The sequence below is a fragment of the Oncorhynchus keta genome, chromosome 12, assembly GCF_023373465.1.
Source record: "Oncorhynchus keta strain PuntledgeMale-10-30-2019 chromosome 12, Oket_V2, whole genome shotgun sequence".
Lineage (NCBI taxonomy): Eukaryota > Metazoa > Chordata > Actinopteri > Salmoniformes > Salmonidae > Oncorhynchus > Oncorhynchus keta.
Window position 1 is genome coordinate 49,709,158 of NC_068432.1, and position 27,166 is coordinate 49,736,323.

General features: G+C 42.7%; 1 protein-coding gene across 4 annotated transcripts in view; it reads left to right on the plus strand.

The window, feature by feature from the left end:
- Nucleotides 1–27,166, plus strand: part of ptpn13 (protein tyrosine phosphatase non-receptor type 13) — a 178,994-nt gene that overhangs the window by 29,118 nt on the left and 122,710 nt on the right. For all 4 annotated transcript variants that reach the window (XM_052458562.1, XM_052458564.1, XM_052458563.1 and 1 more), the window contains exons 3-6: nt 20,617–20,783; nt 21,979–22,044; nt 22,226–22,411; nt 23,183–23,276. In XM_052458562.1, coding sequence (XP_052314522.1) covers nt 20,617–20,783; nt 21,979–22,044; nt 22,226–22,411; nt 23,183–23,276 — 513 coding nt within the window. The remainder of the gene's footprint in view (nt 1–20,616; nt 20,784–21,978; nt 22,045–22,225; nt 22,412–23,182; nt 23,277–27,166) is intronic.

Genomic DNA, 27,166 nt, shown 5'->3' on the forward strand with positions numbered 1-27,166 from the left:
AAAACCCCAAACAGCAAGCAATGCAGATGTAGAAGCACGGTGGCTAGGAAAAACTCCCTAGAAAGGCCAAAACCTAGGAAGAAACCTAGAGAGGAACCAGGCTATGAGAGGTGCCAGTCCTCTTCTGGCTGTGCCGGGTGGAGATTATAACAGAACATGGCCAAGATGTTCAAACGTTCATAGATGACCAGCAGGGTCAGATAATAATAATCAGTGGTTCTAGAGGGAGCAACAGGTCAGCACCTCAGGAGTAAATGTCAGTTAGCTTTTCATAGCAGAGCATTCAGTTAGACGGCAGGTGCGGTAGAGAGAGAGTCGAAAACAGCAGCTCCGCGACAAGGTAGCAGCTCCGCGACAAGGTAGCAGCTCCGCGACAAGGTAGCAGCTCCGCGACAAGGTAGCAGCTCCAAGGTAGCAGTGAACAGGAGTAGCTTTTTGTAGAGTATTAGAGCTAGGAGTAGGTTTTTGTGTGACAGCTTTACCAGTACTTTGGCAGCCTAGAGTATTTTTGTGTGGTGCTTCACCTGTATTTGGGGAGTTTCTCCCATTCTTCTCTGCAGATCCTCTCAAGCTCTGTCAGGTTGGATGGGGAGTGTCCCTGCACAGCTATTTTCAGGTCTCTCCAGAGATGTTAGATTGGGTTCAAGTCCGGGCTATGCCTGGGCCACTCAAGGACATTGAGTCTTGTCCCAAAGCCACTCCTGCGTTGTCTTGGCTGTGTGCTTAGGGTCGTTGTCCTGTTGGAAGGTTAACCTTCACCCCAGTCTGAGGCGCTTTGGAGCAGGTTTTCATCAAGGATCTCTGTACTATGCTCTGTTAATCTTTGCCTCGATCCTGACGAGTCTCCCAGTCCCTGCCGCTGAAAACATCCCCACAGCATGATGCTGCCACCACCATGCTTCCCCGTAGGGATGGTGCCAGGTTTCTTCCAGACGTGACGCTTGGCATTCAGGTCAAAGAGTTCAATCTTGGTTTCGTCAAACCAGACAATCGTGTTTCTCATGGTCTGAATCCTTTAGGTGCCTTTTGGCAAACTCGAATAGGGCTGTCGTGCCTTTTCCTGAGGAGCAGCCACTGTCTGTACACTCTACCATAAAGGTCTGATTGGTGATCAGATTGGTGATTGGTGGAGTGCTTCTCCATAGAGAAACTCTGGAGCTCTGTCAGTGACCTCCCTGACCAAGGCCAAGGTCACCTCCCTGACCAAGGCCCTTCTCCCCAGATTGGTCAGTTTGGTTGGGCGACCAGTTACAGGAAGATTCATGGTGGTTCCAAACTTCCATTTCAGAATGGAGGCCACTGTGTTCTTGAATCTTCAATGCTGCAGAAATGTTTTTTGTACTGCTCCTCAGATCTGTGCCTCGACACAATCCTGTCTCGGGGTTCTACGGACAATTCCTTTGACCTCAGCTTGGTTTTTGCTCTGACATGCACTGTCAACTGTGGGACCCAAATAGACAGCTTTTCCAAATCATATCCAATCAGTTGCATTTACCACAGGTGGACTCCAATGAAGTTGTAGAAACATCTCAAGGATGATGAATGGAAGCAGGATGCATCTGAGCTCAATTTCGAGTCTCGTAGCAAAGAGTCTGAATACTTACGTCAATAAGGTATTTCTGTTAGGTATTTTAATACATTTGCAAAAAATTCTAAACATGTTTTCGCTTTGTCATTATGGGGTATTGTGTGTAGATTGAGGATTTTTTAAAATGCATTTTGGAAAAAGGCTGCAACGTAACAAAATGGGGGGGGGTCCAGGGGTCTGAATACTATGTGAATACACTGTAAATGTATTGTATAGCATATGTAAGTACAATTTCATCACTATAATACAATTAATTCACACCCACCCACCCCATGTGTTACATACACACGTACTCTGGGGGGGAAAAGCAATGCATACAATCAAACGATCAACAACAAACTATTTATTAATTTTAATAAACATTTCACTCATTACTTTATTATTGTTATTATTATTATTACCATGATTTGGATGTGGGAATGCTAGATGTCGTCTTTTGATGTCAAGTAAAATCTTGTCCAAAGGGATCTAGCTACGGAACAGAAATACAAACGCAATAATTTTAATGAGTTAGTTCATATAAGGAAGTAATTAAATGAATTGGGCCATGAACTAAGGATTTCACATGACTGGGAATATAGATATACATCTGTTGTTCACAGATACCTTAGTAAAAATGTAGGGGGCGTGGATCAGAAAACCAGTCAGTGTCTGGGGTGACCACCATTTGCCTCATGCAGGGTGACGCATCTCCTTCACACAGAGTTGATCAGGCTGTTGATTTTGGAATGTTGTCCCACTCCTCTTCAATGGCTGTGAGAAGTTGCTGGATATTGGCGGGAACTGGATGATGCTCTCATACATGTCATTCCAGAGCATCCCAAACATACTCAATGGGTGACATGTCTGGTGAGTATGCAGGCCATGGAAGAACTGGGACATTTTCAACTTCCAGGAGTTGTGTACAGATCCTTGCGACATGGGGCTGTGCATTATCATGCTGAAACATGAGGTGATGGTGGCGTGGATGAATGGCACGACGATGGGCCTCAGGATCTCGTCACGGTATCTCTCTGCATTCAAATCACCTTCAATAAAATGCAATCGTGTTTGTTGTTCGTAGCTTAATACCCATACCATAACCCCACCGCCACCATGGGGCACTCTGTTCACAACGTTGACATCGGCAAACCTCTTACCCACGTAACACCATCGGTTAAAGCTGGGATTCATCCTTGAAGAGTATACTTCTCCAGCATGGCAGTGGCTGTCGAAGGTCAGCGGTTTCCCACTGACGTCGGGTTACAACGCCAAACTGCAGTCAGGTCAACACCCTGGTGAGGACGACAAGAACTCAGATGAGCTTCCCTGAGAGCGTTTCTGACAGTTTTTCATCAGCAGTCTGGGTGGCTGGTCTGACGATCCCGCAGGCGAAGAAGCCGGATGTGGAGGTCCTGGGTTGACGTGGTTACAGTTGTGAGGCCAGTTAGACGTACTACCAAATTCTCTCAAACTACGTTGGTGGCTTATGGTAGAGAAATTAACATTAAAATCTCTGGCCACATCTCTGGTGGACATTCCTGCAGTCAGCTTGCCAATTACACACTCCTTCAACTGGAGACATCTGTGGCATTGTGTTGTGTGATAAAACTGTACATTTTTTTAGTGGCCTTTTATTGCCCCCAGCACAAATCAAATCAAATCAAATTTATTTATATAGCCCTTCGTACATCAGCTGATATCTCAAAGTGCTGTACAGAAACCCAGCCTAAAACCCCAAACAGCAAGCAATGCAGGTGTAGAAGCACGGTGGCTAGGAAACTCCCTAGAAAGGCCAAAACCTAGGAAGAAACCTAGAGGAACCAGGCTATGTGGGGTGGCCAGTCCTCTTCTGGCTGTGCCGGGTGGAGATTATAACAGAACATGGCCAAGATGTTCAAATGTTCATAAATGACCAGCATGGTCGAATAATAGTAAGGCAGAACAGTTGAAACTGGAGCAGCAGCATGGCCAGGTGGACTGGGGACAGCAAGGAGTCATCATGTCAGGTAGTCCTGGGGCATGGTCCTAGGGCTCAGGTCCTCTGAGAGAGAGAAAGAAAAAAGGAGAGAATTGGAGAACGCACACTTAGATTCACACAGGACACCGAATTAGGACAGGACAAGTACTCCAGATATAACAAACTGACCCTAGCCCCCCGACACAAACTACTGCAGCATAAATACTGGGGGGGCGTCAACCCAGACAGGATGACCACAACAGTGAATCAACCCACTCAGGTGACGCACCCCCTGCAGGGTGCACATGTGTAATGATCATGCTGTTTAATCAACTTCTTGATAGGCCACACCTGTCAGGTGGGTGGATCTTCTAGGCAAAGGAGAAATGCTCAATAACAGGGATGTAAAAAACAAAAATCGCAGAATTTGAGAGGAATAAGCTTTTTGTACATCAGGAACATTTCTGGGATTTTATTTCAGATCATGAAACATGGGACCAACACTTTACATATTGCGTTTTATATTTTTGTTCAGTGTATATATTTAATTTATCCGCAGTGTTTAAAGTAGGGGGGGACGATCTGATTTCAAGAATGTTAGATATTTTTTTGCTGCAAGCTCATGCGGATCAATATATTGATTTCATGGATCTGGTTCACTAGTCCCAAACAGAAACAAACTAGGCATGAGATGTATAAATCTGTTAACTTTCTGAAATTGTGTTGATTACGGATTCCTAAATCCATGTCCACAAACGTGATTAATAAGTGCCCTTTTTGCTTCTTACAGCGCCATCAAAGGAAAGATGTTTTGGCATTCATTCATTCTCGCTGTCATACTTTGATTCCACACACCCCTCTGATCCTGTGTTACTTTGACCCCTCCTCTACCGTGTCTCCTCTTTATTCAGCTTTTCCTGGTTGTCCCCCAGTCTCTGAATATCTGTTGCATTTGTTTTTGAAAATGTACCTTATTTGATAAATAAATAAGCTAAAATACAACAATATGATTGAGAGCCAGCTTAGTGCAGAAATGATGAGTATCAGTAACTGGCTCAGACAACAAGCGGTCTCTTCATTTGGGGACAATGGAGTCCACTTTATTTGGCTTTAAGATTAGGCTAGGTAGATCAGGTGTTAGTCACAGTTGGTGACACAGCGGTTACAGCCGAGAACTGTGTTCGATAGTTAGGCTGTTCACAAGACAGGTTCCCGACAGGGGAGTAATTGCCAAGGTCAACCAGAAAGTGAAGTTTCTAGTCAGAAAGGCCACATTTCTAGAGAAAAAGGACCTTAAACTCTTGCAGCAGTGTTCCTTGCAGCCTCACTTTGACTGCATACTCTACAGCCTCACTTTGACTGCACACTCTACAGCCTCACTTTGACTGCACACTCTACAGCCTCACTTTGACTGCACACTCTACAGCCTCACTTTGACTGCACACTCTACAGCCTCACTTTGACTGCACACTCTACAGCCTCACTTTGACTGCATACTCTACAGCCTCACTTTGACTGCATACTCTACAGCCTCACTTTGACTGCATACTCTACAGCCTCACTTTGACTGCATACTCTACAGCCTCACTTTGACTGCATACTCTACAGCCTCACTTTGACTGCATACTCTACAGCCTCACTTTGACTGCATACTCTACAGCCTCACTTTGACTGCATACTCTACAGCCTCACTTTGACTGCATACTCTACAGCCTCACTTTGACTGCATACTCTACAGCCTCACTTTGACTGCATACTCTACAGCCTCACTTTGACTGCATACTCTACAGCCTCACTTTGACTGCATACTCTACAGCCTCACTTTGACTGCACACTCTACAGCCTCACTTTGACTGCACACTCTACAGCCTCACTTTGACTGCATACTCTACAGCCTCACTTTGACTGCACACTCTACAGCCTCACTTTGACTGCATACTCTACAGCCTCACTTTGACTGCATACTCTACAGCCTCACTTTGACTGCATACTCTACAGCCTCACTTTGACTGCATACTCTACAGCCTCACTTTGACTGCATACTCTACAGCCTCACTTTGACTGCATACTCTACAGCCTCACTTTGACTGCACACTCTGCAGGCAGCCTCACTTTGACTGCATACTCTACAGCCTCACTTTGACTGCATACTCTACAGCCTCACTTTGACTGCATACTCTACAGCCTCACTTTGACTGCATACTCTACAGCCTCACTTTGACTGCACACTCTACAGCCTCACTTTGACTGCACACTCTACAGCCTCACTTTGACTGCATACTCTACAGCCTCACTTTGACTGCACACTACAGCCTCACTTTGACTGCATACTCTACAGCCTCACTTTGACTGCATACTCTACAGCCTCACTTTGACTGCATACTCTACAGCCTCACTTTGACTGCACACTCTACAGCCTCACTTTGACTGCACACTCTACAGCCTCACTTTGACTGCATACTCTACAGCCTCACTTTGACTGCATACTCTACAGCCTCACTTTGACTGCACACTCTACAGCCTCACTTTGACTGCACACTCTACAGCCTCACTTTGACTGCATACTCTACAGCCTCACTTTGACTGCATACTCTACAGCCTCACTTTGACTGCATACTCTACAGCCTCACTTTGACTGCACACTCTACAGCCTCACTTTGACTACAGCCTCACTTTGACTGCATACTCTACAGCCGCACTTTGACTGCACACTCTACAGCCTCACTTTGACTGCACACTCTACAGCCTCACTTTGACTGCATACTCTACAGCCTCACTTTGACTGCACACTCTACAGCCTCACTTTGACTGCATACTCTACAGCCTCACTTTGACTGCATACTCTACAGCCTCACTTTGACTGCATACTCTACAGCCTCACTTTGACTGCATACTCTACAGCCTCACTTTGACTGCATACTCTACAGCCTCACTTTGACTGCATACTCTACAGCCTCACTTTGACTGCACACTCTACAGCCTCACTTTGACTGCATACTCTACAGCCTCACTTTGACTGCATACTCTACAGCCTCACTTTGACTGCATACTCTACAGCCTCACTTTGACTGCACACTCTACAGCCTCACTTTGACTGCACACTCTACAGCCGCACTTTGACTGCCTCACTTTGACTGCACACTCTACAGCACTTTGACTGCACACTCTACAGCCGCACTTTGACTGCACACCTACAGCCGCACTTTGACTGCACACTCTACAGCCTCACTTTGACTGCACACTCTACAGCCTCACTTTGACTGCACACTCTACAGCCTCACTTTGACTGCACACTCTACAGCCTCACTTTGACTGCATACTCTACAGCCTCACTTTGACTGCACACTCTACAGCCTCCTTTGACTGCACACTCTACAGCCTCACTTTGACTGCACACTCTACAGCCTCACTTTGACTGCACACTCTACAGCCTCACTTTGACTGCACACTCTACAGCCTCACTTTGACTGCACACTCTACAGCCTCACTTTGACTGCACACTCTACAGCCTCACTTTGACTGCACACTCTACAGCCTCACTTTGACTGCACACTCTACAGCCTCACTTTGACTGCACACTCTACAGCCTCACTTTGACTGCACACTCTACAGCCTCACTTTGACTGCACACTCTACAGCCTCACTTTGACTGCACACTCTACAGCCTCACTTTGACTGCACACTCTACAGCCTCACTTTGACTGCACACTCTACAGCCTCACTTTGACTGCACACTCTGCAGGCAGCCTCACTTTGACTGCACACTCTGCAGGCAGCCTCACTTTGACTGCACACTCTGCAGGCAGCCTCACTTTGACTGCACACTCTGCAGGCAGCCTCACTTTGACTGCACACTCTGCAGGCAGCCTCACTTTGACTGCACACTCTGCAGGCAGCCTCACTTTGACTGCACACTCTGCAGGCAGCCTCACTTTGACTGCACACTCTGCAGGCAGCCTCACTTTGACTGCACACTCTGCAGGCAGCCTCACTTTGACTGCACACTCTGCAGGCAGCCTCACTTTGACTGCACACTCTGCAGGCAGCCTCACTTTGACTGCACACTCTGCAGGCAGCCTCACTTTGACTGCACACTCTGCAGGCAGCCTCACTTTGACTGCACACTCTACGTGGTACAGAAGCTTCCATTTGTTCATTTAAGAACAAGCTACAGGCAGCTCAGGCTATAATGTCAAGGGTCGTGCTGAATCTTCTTCCTCGGGCTCTTGTTGGCCCTTCTCAGCTCAGTGTACTACGGTGGCTATCAGTTGATGAAAGAGTCATTCAGCAGACGCTTGAATTAGACCATTTAAATCGTGCATGGTACAGTCCCCCCAGTATCTGAAGGGCTGTCTTACTACTGTTAGAGACTGTCATTCCTACGCCAAGAGAGGCAGTGCTACAGATTTTGTGCCATGTCGGTTCAAGAGTGGTACAGGCCAGAACACGTTTTTAAATATGGAGGTGGAGAAAAACTCCATGGCTGAGAAACCGTTTCTGCCAGTCTTTTGGTTCAAAGCCACACACACACACACACACACACACACACACACACACACACACACACACACACACACACACACACACACACACACACACACACACACACACACACAGAGAGAGTGGCTTTGAACCAGAAGACAGGCAGAAACTGTTTCTCAGCCATGTGTTCTGGCCTGTACTGTATGTATGTGTGTGTACAGTTGAATTTTGAAGTTTACATACACCTGAGCCAAATACATTTGAACTCAGTTTTTCACAATTCCTGACATTTAATCAGAGTAAAAATTCCCTTTGGAAATTGCTCCTAAGGACGAACCAGACTTGTGGAGGTCTACAATTATTTTCTGAGTTCTTGGCTGATTTTCTTTTGATTTTATAATAATAATAATATATGCCATTTAGCTGACGCTTTTATCCAAAGCGACTTACAGTCATGTGTGCATACATTCTACGTATGGGTGGTCCCGGGAATCGAACCCACTATCCTGGCGTTACAAGCGCCATGCTCTACCAACTGAGCCACAGAAGGACCACAAGCAAATGTCAAGCAAATGTCAAGCAAAGAGGCACTGAGTTTGAAGGTAGGCCTTGAAATACATCCACAGGTACACCTCCAATTGACTCAAATTATGTCAATTAGCTTATCAGAAGCTTCTAAAGCCATGACATTATTTTCTGGAATATCCCAAGGCAGAGTCAACTTAGTGTATGTGGAATTCTGACCCACTGAAATTGTGATATAGTTTACTGTAAGTTAAATCATCTGTCTGTAAATAACTGTTGGGAAAATTACTTGTGTCAAGCACAAAGTAGATGTCCTAACAAACTTGCCAAAACTATACTTTGTTAACAAGGAATTTGTGGAGTGGTTGAAAAATGAGTTTTAATGTCTCCAACCTAAATGTATGTAAACTTCTGCCTTCAATTGTATGTATATGTGTAAAATATATATATGCATTTTTTTTTGTGTGGATATTGTGTATGATTGCGTGCATATCAGTGCCCATGTCACTAATGTTTCTGCCACTAACCTAGCAAAACAGGACAACAATAGAAACATGTCTCTGACTCTGTAATTCTATTACATGAATTAGTTGCCTGACCTGTATGTACTTTAACATAGCAAATGAAATGCTGAACGAATTACATGGCGTTTCAGGATGTCGGGAAGATGCAGTATGTAGCTACCTAGATGTTCTGGAATATTCCCGAAACCGATTTGTAGGCTCACGAGGACGTAACCACCTACTCTTGTAAAACTTGTTTTTATTTTTTATTTTTTTTGTTTTTATTATATTTGATCCATTTTTGATTTATGAACATATTTAAAAGTGAATCCAAAATGACTTACTGAACTATTTCATATTAGCTGTTAAAGGGAGTAAAGTTGGCTCAACAGTGCATCTCCAGTGGATCATGTTTTCTTTACTTCATTCTAGGTGGCCTTCTCACCCTCCCTTGGTCCTTCAATGAAAACAATGTAGCCTATATTTTGTAGTGCGATGTTCAAGGAAACATGTGGCAGATTGACATATAGAAATATCATTAATTATTTTGTTCTATTGAGTGACTAATTTCTCATCTCCAGCAAATGACCTATTGAGCTTTTAAGATGTTCCACAATGCAAGCTGCTGGTACCTCAGCCTGCACAACCCCAGTGTTCAACAGATAAGGATAAGGGGGGGTTGTGGTGCTGGCCAACAGACTTTCATACAAAGGATGCTTTATTTTCCACTGTCTGTGGTCTGTATTGACAACATGGAGGTTCACAGGGCTCTGCTGCCTTTGGTCTGTATTGACAACATGGAGGTTCACAGGGCTCTGCTGCCTTTGGTCTCTCTCTCGGGCCGTGGGTCGGTCTCTCTCTCGGGCCGTGGGTCGGTCTCTCTCTCGGGCCGTGGGTCGGTCTGTCTCTCGGGCCGTGGGTCGGTCTGTCTCTCGGGCCGTGGGTCGGTCTGTCTCTCGGGCCGTGGGTCGGTCTGTCTCTCGGGCCGTGGGTCGGTCTGTCTCTCGGGCCGTGGGTCGGTCTGTCTCTCGGGCCGTGGGCCGGTCTGTCTCTCGGGCCGTGGGCCGGTCTGTCTCTCGGGCCGTGGGCCGGTCTGTCTCTCGGGCCGTGGGCCGGTCTGTCTCTCGGGCCGTGGGCCGGTCTGTCTCTCGGGCCGTGGGCCGGTCTGTCTCTCGGGCCGTGGGCCGGTCTGTCTCTCGGGCCGTGGGCCGGTCTGTCTTGAGTGCCAGCCGGCCATTTTGACCACATACTGGTCATCTATGCGAAGGCCCTTGATGTCATCAGACCGGTCACTGTAGAGAGACAGATGGCAGACTCTTTGTAGATTGTCTGCGTCACTCGGGTCAGAGGACAATACCCAGCTTCTGTCATATGATCCTTCAAGTTCCGGTAACTTTTCCAAACTAAAAAGGTTTTCAGAGAAATCTCAGTTGGAGGATTCTGTTCCTGATTCCGGGAATCCTCCAACAGGATTTTGCTAACCTACTTTTGAGTCAGACAGTCTCCTTCCTCCCTCTTTGACTCAGGCCTGCCCAGTGTGGTTATTGTGTAATTGGCCTGCACCTTCAGGGTGGTGAGGGTGATAGTCTGGCGTGCGACTGTCCTTGGTTAATGAATGTGAAATGCAGCCTTGGTCTTGGCTCCTCATTAATCCTGTGGCATGCAGAAGTATTTCCCTAATTTTCTCAATGTTTTTGCATATTTTAGTCACTGAATGTTATCAATCTTCAACCAAAACCTATTTTTAAAGGGTACCTGAGTGGACAAATGAGTCCAACATATAGATAACCCCCCACCCCATTTCTATAGTAAAGTGTTATGTAACACCTAATGCCCCTGTGTGAAAGGAATTTGACCCTTTACACTCAATAACTGGTTATGCCACCATTGGCTGCAATGACTGCAACCAAGCACTTCCTGTAGTTGTTGATGGGCATTTGACCTTTTTTTTTTTTGACTGTTCTAAGAAGTCTCATGATGATTTCCCCCTGGTACTCAAGTAAAAAAAAAAAAGCTATTTTTAGAACAAAGGCCGTACTGGTAAAGAAATTGCACATTTATCTATAGACTAACAGTGGGGGGGGGTGTGTGTCTGTCGAACATTTCATTCTAAAATCATGGGCATTGACATGGTGTTGCCCCCCTTGCTGCTATAACAGCCTCCACTCTTCTGGGAAAGCTTTCACACTAGATGTTGGGACATTGCTGCAGGGACATACAGCCACGAGCATTAGTGAGGTCGGGCCTGATGTTGAGGTCAGAGCTCTGTGCAGGCTTGTCAAGTTCTTTCACACGGATCTTGACAAACCATTTCTTTATGGACCTTGTTTTACGGGTGTGGCTGAAACAGCCTATTGTGTGTGTGTGTGTGTGGTAGCAGTCAAAAGTTTGGACACCTATTCAGTCAAGGGTTTTTCTTTATTTTTTACTATTTTCTACATTGTAGAATAATAGTGATGACATTCAAACGGTGACATATGGAATCATGTAGTAACCACAAAAAAAAGACAGCAAATGTAAATAGTTTTTTTTATTTTTTTACAGTATTTGAAAAGAAATATGATTTCTGGTTGAAGATGGAGTTTTGAACTAGTTATACCTATCTCTACTCTGGATATATTTTATAGTTGATATATTTTGGCCCACTCTTCCATGCAGATCTGCTTTAACTCAGTGACATTTATGGATTTTCTAGCATTAACTGCTTGTTTCAGGTCCTGCCACATCTCACTCGGGTTTAGGTCTAGACTTTGACTAGGCCATTACAGAACTTTTTTTTAAATGTTGTTTTTCAGATGTAGACTTGCTTGTGTCTTTTTGTATCATGGTCTTGTTGCATGACCCAGCTGGGCTTTATCTCACGGACGGGTGGCCTGACATTCTCCTTGTAGAATTCAGATTTTTTTCAGCGCAGAATCCATGGTTCATTTATGGTTCTTTCAATGATGGCATGTCGTCCAGGCCCCGTTGCAGCAAAGCATCCCCCAGACCATGATACGAACACCACCATGCTTGACAGTTGATAGGAGGTTCTTACTGTGGAATGCAGTGTTTGGTTTGTGCCAGACATAACAGGACTCATGTCGACCAAATTGTGACCTCATGTGCATGGTTATGGAATGCTGAGTGAAGGATTTGCAATGAGAACCATATGTAATTGAAGTAACTTCTTACTACAATGGTCCAGAACATTCCCCTACCATCAAAACAAACAACCATCCACATTGAGATTGCATGCTCTACTGTGTCCTTGGTTAGTTGATGGGAATGTTTATTAGCCAATCGGAATCCTGTGCATGTCAACCATGTCCAAAAAGCCTTCATTTTATACATGTAATCATACATGACTATACCAAACATTAGCAACACCTTCCTAATATTGAGTAGCACCTCCGCCTTTGCCCTCAGATTCTGCCCTCAGATTCTGGCCTATGTTGACTAATGCTTCCCACAGTTGTGCCAAGTTGACTGGATGTCCTTTGGGTGGTGGACCATTCTTGATACACACAACTGTTGCGTGTGGAAAAACTCAGCAGCTTTGCAGTTCTTGAGACAAACCGTTGCTCCAGGCACCTACTACCATTACCCCATTCAAAGGCACATACATCTTTTGTCCTGCCCATTCATCCTCTTAAAGATCCTTCTTCAACCTGTCTCCTCCCCTTCATCTACATTTGAAGTGGATTTAACAAGGGACCTCAATAAGGGATCATTGCTTTCACCTGGATTCACCTGGTCAGTCTGTCATGGAAAGAGTATCCTTTAATGTTTTGTACATGCATGTACAATTCCTTCAAAGTATTTATACCCCTTGACTACCCCACATTTTGTTACAGCCTGAATTCAAAATGGATTAAATAAAACATTTACCATATACACAATACATAATGACAAAGTGAAAACATCTTTTTAGACAAATGCATTAAATGAAATGTAGAAATATCTGATTTACATAAGTATTAACACCCCTGAGTCAATGCTTTTTATAGAAGCACATTTGGCAGCTGTAACACGGAACCCAAACCGGCTGCGCGCGTGCTCCATCCCCCCACACCAAACGCGATCACGACACGCAGGTTAAAATATCAAAACAAACTCTGAACCAATTATATTAATTTAGGGACAGGTCGAAAAGCATTAAACATTTATGGCAATTTAGCTAGTTAGCTTGCACTTGCTAGCTAATTTGTCCTATTTAGCTAGCTTGCTGTTGCTTGCTAATTTGTCCTGGGATATAAACATTGTTGTTATTTTACCTGAAATGCACAAGGTCCTCTACTCCGCCAATTAATCCACACATAAAACGGTCAACCGAATCGTTTCTAGTAATCTCCCTTCCAGGCTTTTCCTTCTCTTGACTTTATATTGCGATTGGCAACTTTGATAAATTAGGTGCATTATCGCCACATAACCAATGAGGAGATGGCACCTGCTTCTATAAACCAATGAGATGGGAGAGGCAGGACTTGCAGCGTGATCTGTGTCAGAAAAAGGACTGATTTTCTATTTTAGCCCTTGGCAAAGCAGACGCTTGCAAGCAGTATGGGTGTAATAATTAAACAATATAGATTTCTACATTTATTTTACAATGTGAGCGGTGTGGTCAGCCTGTAAGTCTCTAAGAGCTCTGCACACCTGGATTGTACAACATTTGCCCATTTTTATAATTTCAAAAATTATTCAAGCTCTGTCAAGTTGTTTGTTGATCATTGCTAGACAGCCATTTTCAAGTCTTTAAGTCAACTGTAATTAAGCCACTAAGGAACATTCAATGTAGTCTTGGTAAGCAACTCCGGTGTATATTTGGCCTTGTGTTTTAGGTTATTTTCCTGCTGAAAGGTGAATTCATCTCCCAGTGCTTGTTGGAAAGCAGTCACAACCAGGTTATCCTCTAGGATTTTGTGCATATTCCGTCTCTTTTAAGCCTAAAAACCTCTAGTCCTTGCCGTTGACGATCATACCCATAACATGATGCAGCCATCACCACGTTTGAAAATCTTAAGTGGTACTCATTGATGTATTGGATTTGCCCCAAACACAACACTTTATCAGGACAATAAGTTCATTTCCTTGCCATATTCTTTGCAGTATTATTTAAATGCCTTGTTCCAAACATGATGCATGTTTTGGAATTTATTTTTATTCTGTACAGACTTTTTTTTCACTCTGTCATTTATGTTAGTTATTGTGGCGTAACTACAATGTTCTTGATCCATCCTCAGTTTTCTATCACAGCTATTAAACTAACTGTTTTAATGTCACCTCATGGTCAAATCCCTGAGCAGTTTCCTTCCTCATTGGCAACTGGGTTAGGAAGGACGGAAGGACACCTGTATCTTTTGTAGTGACTGGATACACCATCCAAAACCTAATGAATAACTTCACCAGGCTCAAAGGGATATTCAGCATCTGCTTTTATTAGTTTCTCTTGTTATTTTTACACATCTACCAATCGGTGCCCTTTTGTAAGGCATTGAAAAACCTCCCTGGTCTTTGTGGTTAAATCTTTGCTTGAAATTCACTGCTCTCCTGAGGGACTTCAGTTATCTGTATGTGTGAGGTACAGAGCCTGGGTAGTTAGTGAACAAATCATGTTAACTGCTATTATTGAACATAATGAGTTAAGCAAAATTTCACTTTGACATTATGGGGTATTGTGTGTGTCGATCTGTGACAATCTTAATTTGAATACATTTTACATTCGGGCTGTGTAACAACAATGTGGTAAAGTGAATGGGGTGTCAATACATTTTACATTCGGGCTGTGTAACAACAATGTGGTAAAGTGAATGGGGTGTCAATACATTTTACATTCGTCTGTGTAACAACAATGTGGTAAAGTGAATGGGGTGTCAATACATTTTACATTCGGCTGTGTAACAACAATGTGGTAAAGTGAATGGGGTGTCAATACATTTTACATTCGGCTGTGTAACAACAATGTGGTAAAGTGAATGGGGTGTCAATACATTTTACATTCGGGCTGTGTAACAACAATGTGGTAAAGTGAATGGGGTTTACATTCGTCTGTGTAATGTGGTAAACAATGTGGTAAAGTGAATGGGGTGTGAATACATTTTACATTCGGGCTGTGTAACAACAATGTGGTAAAGTGAATGGGGTGTCAATACATTTTACATTCGGCTGTGTAACAACAATGTGGTAAAGTGAATGGGGTGTCAATACATTTTACATTCGGCTGTGTAACAACAATGTGGTAAAGTGAATGGGGTGTCAATACATTTTACATTCGGGCTGTGTAACAACAATGTGGTAAAGTGAATGGGGTGTCAATACATTTTACATTCGGGCTGTGTAACAACAATGTGGTAAAGTGAATGGGGTGTCAATACATTTTACATTCAGGCTGTGTAACAACAATGTGGTAAAGTGAATGGGGTGTCAATACATTTTACATTCGTCTGTGTAACAACAATGTGGTAAAGTGAATGGGGTGTCAATACATTTTACATTCGGCTGTGTAACAATGTGGTAAAGTGAATGGGGTGTCAATACATTTTACATTCGGGCTGTGTAACAACAATGTGGTAAAGTGAATGGGGTGTCAATACATTTTACATTCGGGCTGTGTAACAACAATGTGGTAAAGTGAATGGGGTGTCAATACATTTTACATTCGGGCTGTGTAACAACAATGTGGTAAAGTGAATGGGGTGTCAATACATTTTACATTCGGGCTGTGTAACAACAATGTGGTAAAGTGAATGGGGTGTCAATACATTTTACATTCGGGCTGTGTAACAACAATGTGGTAAAGTGAATGGGGTGTCAATACATTTTACATTCGGGCTGTGTAACAACAATGTGGTAAAGTGAATGGGGTGTCAATACAATGTGGTAAAGTGAATGGGGTTCAATACATTCGGGCTGTGTAACAACAATGTGGTAAAGTGAATGGGGTGTCAATACATTTTACATTCGGGCTGTGTAACAACAATGTGGTAAAGTGAATGGGGTGTCAATACATTTTACATTCGTCTGTGTAACAACAATGTGGTAAAGTGAATGGGGTGTCAATACATTTTACATTCGGGCTGTGTAACAACAATGTGGTAAAGTGAATAACAACAATGTGGTAAAGTGAATGGGGTGTCAATACATTTTACATTCGGCTGTGTAACAACAATGTGGTAAAGTGAATGGGGTGTCAATACATTTTACATTCGGGCTGTGTAACAACAACATGGTAAAGTGAATGGGGTGTCAATACATTTTACATTCGGGCTGTGTAACAACAATGTGGTAAAGTGAATGGGGTGTCAATACATTTTACATTCGGGCTGTGTAACAACAATGTGGTAAAGTGAATGGGGTGTCAATACATTTTACATTCGGCTGTGTAACAACAATGTGGTAAAGTGAATGGGGTGTCAATACATTTTACATTCGGGCTGTGTAACAACAATGTGGTAAAGTGAATGGGGTGTCAATACATTTTACATTCGGGCTGTGTAACAACAATGTGGTAAAGTGAATGGGGTGTCAATACATTTTACATTCGGGCTGTGTAACAACAATGTGGTAAAGTGAATGGGGTGTCAATACATTTTACATTCGGCTGTGTAACAACAATGTGGTAAAGTGAATGGGGTGTCAATACATTTTACATTCGGGCTGTGTAACAACAATGTGGTAAAGTGAATGGGGTGTCAATACATTTTACATTCGTCTGTGTAACAACAATGTGGTAAAGTGAATGGGGTGTCAATACATTTTACATTCGGGCTGTGTAACAACAATGTGGTAAAGTGAATGGGGTGTCAATACATTTTACATTCGGGCTGTGTAACAATGTGGTAAAGTGAATGGGGTGTCAATACATTTTACATTCGGGCTGTGTAACAACAATGTGGTAAAGTGAATGGGGTGTCAATACATTTTACATTCGGGCTGTGTAACAACAATGTGGTAAAGTGAATGGGGTGTCAATACATTTTACATTCGGGCTGTGTAACAACAATGTGGTAAAGTGAATGGGGTGTCAATACATTTTACATTCGGGCTGTGTAACAACAATGTGGTAAAGTGAATGGGGTGTCAATACATTTTACATTCGGGCTGTGTAACAACAATGTGGTAAAGTGAATGGGCTGTGTCAATGTGGGGTGTCAATACATTTTACATTCGGGGGCTGTGTAACAACAATGTGGTAAAGTGAATGGGGTGTCAATACATTTTACATTCGGGCTGTGTAACAACAATGTGGTAAAGTGAATGGGGTGTCAATACATTTTACATTCGGGCTGTGTAACAACAATGTGGTAAAGTGAATGGGGTGTGAATACATTTTACATTCGTCTGTGTAACAACAACGTGGTAAAGTGAATGGGGTGTCAATACATTGTGAAGGCTGTGTGCGACTGATTTTTTATTTGCTTGTAGTCCTTTATATTCTTCTAGACCAGTGTTCTACTTTTACTAACAGATACATCCAGTTTTGTCTTTGTGGAAATAAACCAATTGATTGCAGGTGTTGCTACCACTGAACTGGAGGGTACAAGTAGAGACCTTAGTTCAACCCAGACCCCTATATTATTCCTAGTCAGGAATGTGTCCTGCTCTGAGACGAACTAAAGAAACCATACCCTCTGTCTATATCCCAAATGGCTCCCTTTGACATGCTCTACTTTTGACAAGTCACAATTACCTTTTTTTTACCCAAGGAAGTGCACTACGTAGGGAACACAGTACTATTCTGTTTACAAAGTTATGGCTGTGACAGAGCAACACTGTCTGTCCAAACACTTAACCTTCACCTCCAATGATGCCATATATAGCCTACTTTGTGTAAAATAGTCTGTTTTGTTTGTCAGGTTTATTAGTTACCTACAGATTTTGTTTGCTACCATGTTAGTGGGAATGGAGTTGTTTAACTAGGTTAAGTAATGTGTTGGGTTCTTGATTTATGTGGATTTTCTTTCTGCTTATCACTTCAACAGTATGATCTAAAAATAAATAAAAAGGTCTTGTGGTGATACCCAGTGCCCTCAAAGCTTGTTTAGTTTGTGTGCGATTTTTAAAAAAACTGATAGCTGGCTAGCCTGATACTGTACAGTTTGCTGCATGCCTGCTGCTATTTTTAGAGAGCTAGCTACTCCCTGGCCTGGCCCTCTGCCTCATCATTGATCCGAGTCCCAAACCCTGATAACAAAGCTTATCTGATGGTACTGCTTGACTGGAGTAGTTTAAGCCTGAATCCAAAACGGTACACTGACTATATATAGTGCACTTCTTTCAACCAGGGCCCCTGTGGCTGTTGGCTTGCAACGTCAGGGTTGTGGGTTCGATTCCCACGGGGGACCAGTATGTAAATGTCTGCACTCACTAGTGTACTTTGCTTTGGATAGGAACGTCTGCTAAATGACTAAAATGTTAATGTCAAGTATATAGGGAATAGGGTGCAGTCTTACTGTGGGCTCTCCAAGTGCGTTGAGTGGTAGTGACAAAAAGGCAGTCCAACAACCCTATGTTGAATTTTGTATCAAGTATGGGTGTTGCCTTGACGCTCAAGTGTTTATGATGGTAAGGATAGGGATTGGAGTTGTACGTAGATTTTCTTGAGTAAAATTACTTACAATGGCATCCAGCTTTTCCAGTGAGCTCTTTGCAAGACGGTCAAAAATAATTCAACAGGAAACATCCTATTTACTTTGTGAATTCCAGTCTTTGAAAAAATGTTGTTCTTCATAACCTTTTTCTTCCCCCCTTCTCTTCCTCTCGGAGGAGAGACATATCAGTCATTCGAAGAAAGGAGTTTTGCAGTGCAGCTCTAACATTCCTTTGTATATTTTTAAGATGGTAGTTCAGTGTAACTCAACCTCCTGAGCGTTGCTTTGTAGGAAAGGAGAATTACTCCATTTCTGTGAGGGCCCATTTCTCTCTGTCACACCTTTTCAAATCAAGATATTTTTTTACATTTATTTTTCTGCTAACTTGATCATCCTAAAAGACATTTCTTTTTTTTTTCTGAAAGGTATTGGCGGCGACCAAGCCTCTACTTTTTTATTTCCGCCAACCGACCTAGTCATGATTGCGGTAAAGTTCTGCCTATGGCTTAGTATGAAATGTAGCTGTAATGCTGAGGCTCTTAGGTCCTTGATGGTTGCTAGGCGGCAGCAGTTAACCATCCTCCTGGCGTCTCTAAACTTAGGCTAGCTTAGCACATGCGCAGAAACGCGTCATCGGGTGTAACGATCATCTCATGCCCGAACTGCGGATGTGCAAACTAAAGGCACGCCTTGGTTTTAATTTTCGTCAATAAAAATGTACTTTCACGAAGTTGGAGTAATAATGGGACTTAATAATAATAATGAATTTCCCAAAACATTATTTCCTACTGACCCCCATTGTAAAACGGGCAACTTCCTTGTTGATACATTTTTGCGGTGTTTCCTCTAAAAAAAAAAATGTGTGTTCATTTTGGAGTAGAATGTACTTTTAAAAAGTCACTAGAACTGAGCTTCTCAGTCCTTCTATATAAAAAATTATCCGGGGGAGGACACCGGAACCCCAAAACAAGGAGGACTTCTTACCCCCCCACCCCCTTGTTTTCGGGGTCCTGGATCCTCCCCCATACATTTGTATTTAGGACTTTCTACTCTAAAATGAATGAAATAAAGTGTAAATAACTTCCACCTCCCAGAAATCAGCCTAATAACATATTGGTAAAATCATGTTAACAATATATAATGTGGGCCTACCTGTTAGGGTAACTTGGGGTGACATGCCACCTGCCTGTACTTCTCACTTCTCATCACTAACACTTTCCCTGGTTGCCACTACTCTAAAAATGTCATCGGTCTCATCGCAATTTAAGTCGGTCCCTCAAATAATTGAGTTTTGGTGGCGTGTTACTCTACAATTGACCCGTGTCACATTTAGCCCCTCTCTGTGATTTAACCATGATGCTACTAAAAACGGAGTTTAAAATAGTGCAGTTGGTGCATATTTAGGAATTGACAAATAAATAAAGTAGGAATGGAATGCTGGGAATTAACAAAGGGCATTTTAAAACGTCTGTTTTCCTGCGATCGCAAGAATTGTTGTTCATTAACTAGCTTGTCAGAATGCAGGTTTCCCTCCCTGTGGCACTCGTTACTTGAATGCTCCTCGAGAGTAATGTTTCTCTCTGAGGACACAACGAGCGGACTAGGTAAATGGGTTGAAGTATTGTACCATGGGGTTATCTGACTTTTCTCTATACATTAGTCATTTTGTTGTCAGAGGAAATGTAAATGTGGGCTGTTCTAGCATCTTCAAACTGCGCCTTGACAGAAATGTTTACATTTTTTTGGGCATGGCGGCAATGATTTTGCCTTGGCTCAGTGCTACAGTTGAATGAATGCAGTGCAAACACTGACTTTTTAAAAATCTATTTATTATTGACGGGTCACTCTTCATCCATAACCATACTAAATCATCATACCTGCAGGTATGAAAAAGTCTCAGCTAAAGCAACCAAAGTCCTAACAATTGATATTCATGATGATGTGCTGTGACTGTTTTTTATTGAATGAAGATGCTCCGGTCCCCTTTAATGCCATAATGTCTCCCTCCAGACCCCTCTGCCCTGGGCTTCATCATCTCTCCCTGGTCCCTGTTGTTGATGCCCTCAGGCAGCATCTCCTTCACGGACGAGAACGTGACGCAGCAGGACCTGAGGGCCTTCACAGCTCCAGAGGTCCTGGAGGGAGTCACTCTCTCCTCTCTGTCAGATATAGAGAAGGTATTTATGATACTGTATATTTTTATGTTAGATGGTGCAGTGGTCCACCATTTTAGATTTTCCCATAGTGTATTTCAGAAACATTTAAAATAAGAACTGTTTTGTGTAGGTTTAACCTGGCGTGACTTTTTGATAACCGTGTAAACCTCTCTGACAAAGGTGACCTTTTATGGATGTTTATATTTTACTCTCGGATTTGTAAATGCTAATGAGCATCAAAGTAGACATGTAAAACTTTCCTATCTCTCTGCCTCTGTCGTTTCTCTGCCTCTGTCGTTTCTCTGCCTCTGTCGTTTCTCTGCCTCTGTCGTTTCTCTGCCTCTGTCGTTTCTCTGGCTCTCTGGCTCTCTGGCTCTTATAGAGAAGATACTGTATTGTTGCAGTAGCAACACATCTGTTTGTGGGGTTGTTGCTGTGTGTGTGTATATATAAAAAAACAATGTCAATCAAAAGCATAACAGAGCGTGCTAGGGTTGGGGCCAATTCCATTTCAGTTTAATTCCTGAATTGACCCCAACATACCTCCTCTCTCTGGCCAAGAATCACATACCTCAACACACAGGGCTGTACAGTCAATAGGGACGATCCACTGTAGCTGTATGGGTTAGGCTACAATAAGGTTTCGATTCTCATTTATAATAGAAATACATTTGAATGATATACACATATACACATATACACATGCATATATATACACATGTATACACATATATACATTGTCCTATGCTTTTCTCTTTTAATTGCACTATAAATGCCATGCTCTGTATAATTACAGAGAGGACATGGCAATTGTGAGGGGTTTGTGAATCACATTCATAACTCAAGAAACTGTAGTTTTACTCTTTAAGCTTGTGGTGAACGCTGACTGTTCCTAAGACGTTCAAGGCTATGATGTTGCATTCTTTGGCGATCCTCTAGTTATTCTTTCCTTCACCAAGCCTAACTCTGAGGGGAAGCTATTCCTCTGCTCCGAGGGAGCTTTCCTGCAGAATTGTATGGAATGGAAAAGGTTTGGATCTCGACGCTTAGTTTCAGAACAGAACAAAGGGTCAGAATATTGTTGTACTAGTCAGACGAGAACTAGTCCTCTCTCTTGTTTATTTTTTTCCAACTACAGCTGCTACCTTTTTGTGTCTAACATTATTGGAACCACTTATCCTGTTTTTTTTTATTTTTTTAAATACATTTTCCACAGATGCACATGTACTCCCTTGGAATGACCTTGTTTTGGGGAGCTGACTATGAGGTTCCACAGAGTCAGGTACAGCTGCAACGTTCATAGTCCATAGATGATATATTCACAAGTTGGAAACGGATCAGCAATCAAAGTTTTTCTATTTGAGGAAATGCTGTTTTATGTATACTTCTCCCGTGTTGTGTCTGTTAACCCCTCTGTGATGTCTGTCTGTCTGTCTGTCTGTCTGTCTGTCTGTCTGTCTCAGCCCATGAAGCTGGGTGAGCACCTGAACAGTATTCTCCTCAACATGTGTGACGACACCACCCTGAGCCGTATGTCTGTTCTCACCGTAATGGATGCCTGCAGCACACACATCAGAAATTCTAGCTGCGAACCCTCCTTCACACACATCAGAAAGCTGGTCCGACTGGTGTTGGGCAGCCTCTCCCAGGTAAACAACTACAACACATCGCTGTTAGCTAGTGTCGGAACATTTTAGAATGGACCTGTGGGTTTAATACCCCTTATTCTTAACAAAATACAGTAGGCTTGGGCGGTATCCAGATTTTCATACCATTCTTACAGTATTACCTGGATCGCACTCAAGGGGGCGCAAAAAAATAAAAACAAATTCCTTCCTGTTGGCAGTTTTACCAGAATGCTAACAAAATTAGCAAAAGTAATAGCGAAATCAGATGGGATGCCGTTAGCTAAATGCTAACGAACATAAACTAATTGCAAGGACAGGCAGATTTGGTCTCTGCGTTGTGTATTCATCTTCAAAGAATTCTTATACATGCTTTTCTGAAGGAAGAGCAGCATGTGTACGCGGAGTGGAGGAGAACGGAGGAACAAGATGGCAAACATTTAGTTGTGAATTGCCAATGTGTAACTTCATCACCTCGTGTGCCGCACCACAGAGACTCTCCGATAGATATAGATCTCTATGGATTCATCGGCTCCCTCTTTCTACCTGCTGTTTACTAACTAACACGTGACTGGCTTTTTATGACACCTCAGACAAACTATTAGATGTCCCCTCCATCTCCTTGTGATAACCTCAACTATTGTCCTTTTTTGTTTCTTGCTTTCCTTTATTCTCACTCTCTCCTTCCTGCTCACTCTCTCATTTGCTCGCTTTTTCTCATTTTCTTGCGCTCTCTTGCCCATTTGTTCTCTCTCTCGCTCCATCTTTTTCTGTCTTTCTCCATATCTCCATTAGTTGGATGGCCTGCTGTCCCAGAGTGACAGGGAGTCTATTCCGGAGAGGAGCAAGGAGATTCGGGAGAGGCTTCGGGGCAAAGGCCTTCCCTCAGGTAACATGATCTTCACAATCTCAACCTCCTGCATAGAGGCTTTTAGTGACAATAGAGAACCTTACCTTCTACCCCTGTGTGTGTACACACACACACACACACACACACACACACACACACACACACACACACACACACACACACTGTGGGGTCTGAAATGATTGACACCCTTGATAGATATAAGCAATAATGACTGTATAAAATAAAGGATTTCAAATACTGAGCAACATTGTAGGCCACATTTATTTAGTGCATTTTATACTAATACAATTGCTCAGATTTAGTTTAATACTTTTTCTCAACAAGGTAGGGGTGCAAATTATTGACGCCCCTAAATATTTTTCTAAATAAAGTAGTCCAAGTGTAGTATTTTGTCCATATATTTCCAGCACACAATACCTAAATCAAGCTTCGGGCTCTACAAACTTGTTGGAATCATTTGCAGTTGTGCCCAGTAGGCATGAATGATTAAATATTGTGTTGTCACTTTGGAGTCTCGTTTATTGTAAATAAGAATATAATGTTACAACACTTCTACATTAATGTGGATGCTACCATTATTACGGATACTCCTGACTGAATTGTGAATAATGATCAGTGAGAAAGTTACAGATGGTCCAAAATAAAAAAAAAAAATGCTAACCTCGCCTGTTATTGGTAATGGTGAGTTTGCATGTCTTCTTTCACTCATCATTATTCACGGTTCTTTCAGGATTCTCTGTAGTCTTGGTAGCATCCACATTTAATGTAGAAGTTATTAGAACCATATTCTATTGTTATTTACAATAAAAGTTACTCCAAAATGACACTGTTATTTATCATTCATTTCTTTTGGGCAAAAAAAACTATTCTGAGAGACAAACAGCAAATACATCTAACACATTTGAGTCACAAGGCTTGATATAATCATTGCGTGCTAGGAATATGGGACCAAATACTAAACTTTCAGCAAATAATTTCCTTCATTTATAAAAGATATTTATAATTCTTTTATGCTGCCATTGACACCCTTGATGAAGATGAGAAACAATCATTTAGGACGCCACAACAGGAAGGTTGTAACAGCCTGGCATTTAAAATGGGATTTTAATTAAAAATAAAAACCTGAAATGTATTGAGTCTAATTATTCAACCCCTTTTTGTTTTGGTAAGCCTAAATAAGTTCAGGAGTAAATGTGCTTAACAAGTTGATTGGACTCACTCTGTGTGCAATAATGGTGTTTAACCTTATTTTTGAATGACTACCTCATCTCTGTACCCCACACAAAAAAATTATCTGTAATGTCCATCCGTCGAGCAGTGAATTTCAAACACAGATTCAACCACAAAGACCAGGGAGGTTTTCTAATGCTTCACAAAGAAGGACACATTGGTAGATGGGTAAAAAAACAAACATTTGAATATGCCTTTGAGCATTATGAAGTTATTTATTAGGCTTTGGATGGTGTATCAATACACCCAGTCACTACAAAGATACAGGGATCCTTTCTAACTCAGTTGCCGGCGAGGAAGGAAACCACTCAGGGATTTTCACCATGAGGCCAATGATGACTTTAAAACAGTTCGAGTTTAATTAATGACAGTGATATAATTCTGAGAATGGGTTAGCATTGTAGTTCCTCCACAATACTAACCTATTTTTTTATTTTAATTTTTTTATTTCACCTTTATTTAACCAGGTAGGCTAGTTGAGAACAAGTTCTCATTTGCAACTGCGACCTGGCCAAGATAAAGCATAGCAGTGTGAACAGACAACACAGAGTTACACATGGAGTAAACAATTAACAAGTCAATAACACAGTAGAAAAAAAGTCTATATACATTGTGTGCAAAAGGCATGAGGAGGTAGGCGAGTAATTACAATTTTGCAGATTAACATGAGTGATAAATTATCAGATGGTCATGTACAGGTAGAGATATTGGTGTGCAAAAGAGCAGAAAAGTAAATAAATAGAAACAGTATGGGGATGAGGTAGATAAAATTGGGTGGGCTATTTACCGATAGACTATGTACAGCTGGAGCGATCGGTTAGCTGCTCAGATAGCAGATGTTTGAAGTTGGTGAGGGAGATAAAAGTCTCCAACTTCAGCTATTTATTTTTTTGCAATTCATTCCAGTCACAGGCAGCAAAGAACTGGAACGAAAGGCGGCCAAATGAAGTGTTGGCTTTAGGGATGATCAGTGAGATACACCTGCTGGAGCACGTGCTACGGGTGGGTGTTGCCATCGTGACCAGTGAAAGGCGGAGCTTTACCTAGCATGGACTTGTAGATGACCTGGAGCCAGTGGGTCTGGCGACGAATATGTAGCGAGGGCCAGCCGACTAGAGCATACAGGTCGCAGTGGTGGGTGGTATAAGGTGCTTTAGTAACAAAACGGATGGCACTGTGATAAACAGCATCCAGTTTGCTGAGTAGAGTATTGGAAGCTATTTTGTAGATGACATCGCCGAAGTCGAGGATCGGTAGGATAGTCAGTTTTACTAGGGTAAGTTTGGCGGCGTGAGTGAAGGAGGCTTTGTTACGGAATAGAAAGCTGACTAGATTTGATTTTAGATTGGAGATGTTTGATGTGAGTCTGGAAGGAGAGTTTAGTCTAGCCAGACACCTAGGTACTTATAGATGTCCACATATTCTAGGTCGGAACCATCCAGGGTGGTGATGCTAGTCGGGTGTGCGGGTGCAGGCAGCGAACGGTTGAAAAGCATGCATTAGGTTTTACTAGCATTTAAGAGCAGTTGGAGGCCACGGAAGGAGTGTTGTATGGCATTGAAGCTCGTTTGGAGGTTAGATGGCACAGTGTCCAAGGACGGGCCGGAAGTATACAGAATGGTGTCGTCTGCGTAGAGGTGGATCAGGGAATCGCCCGCAGCAAGAGCAACATCATTGTCTTTTATCGATGGCGGTACCTTTGATGTATACAGAGAAAAGAGTCGGAACCCGAGAATTGAACCCTGTGGCATGTGGCACCCCCATAGACTGAGTTTGCCCAGAGGACCGTCTTTTATCAGCATGCCCTCCGATTTGCACAGCGGAGAAGGACGGTGGGACGAGATGGTCAGTGACCTGTTTGTTGACTTGGCCGAAGACCTTAGATAGGCAGGGCAGGATGGATATAGGTCTGTAACAGTTTGGGTCCAGGGTGTCTCCCCTTTGAAGAGGGGGATGAGGAAGGCATGGCCAGTCCTTGGGGCCGATATTGAGGCTGGTAAATGCTTGTTGAGGGTCCAGATTTTTGATTTAATCAGGTTTTGGAACATTTATCAGTGGTGACAGGGGGAGCTGTGTTACAGGAGGAAGGCATGGCCAGCGTTGAGAAATGCTTGTTAAAGTTTTTGATAATCATGGATTTATCAGTGGGCAGCTGGGAGGAGGTGCTCTTGTTCTCCATGGACTTTACAGTGTCCCATATCTTTTTGGAGTTAGAGCTACAGGATGCAAATTTCTGCCTGAAGAAGCTGGCCTTTGCTTTCCTGACTGACTGCGTGTATTGGTTCCTGTCTTCCCTGAACAGTTGCATATCACGGGGACTACGGTGGCAGTCAGGTCTGGAGTGAACCAAGGGCTGTATCTGTTCTTAGTTCTGCATTTTTTTGAACGGAGCATGCTTATTTAAAATGGTGAGGAAGTTACTTTTAAAGAATGACCAGGCATCCTCAACTGACGGGATGAGGTCAATATCCTTCCAGGATACCCGGGCCAGGTCGATTTAGAATGGCTGAGTGAAAAGAAGGAAGCCTGTACAGAATAAAAATAATCCAGAACATGCATCCAGTTGGTAATAAATAATGCAATAAAGTAAAACTGCAAAGAATGTGTCAAAGAAATTAACTTTGTCATAATACAAATGTATTTATAAAGCCCTTCTTACATCAGCTGATATCTCAGTG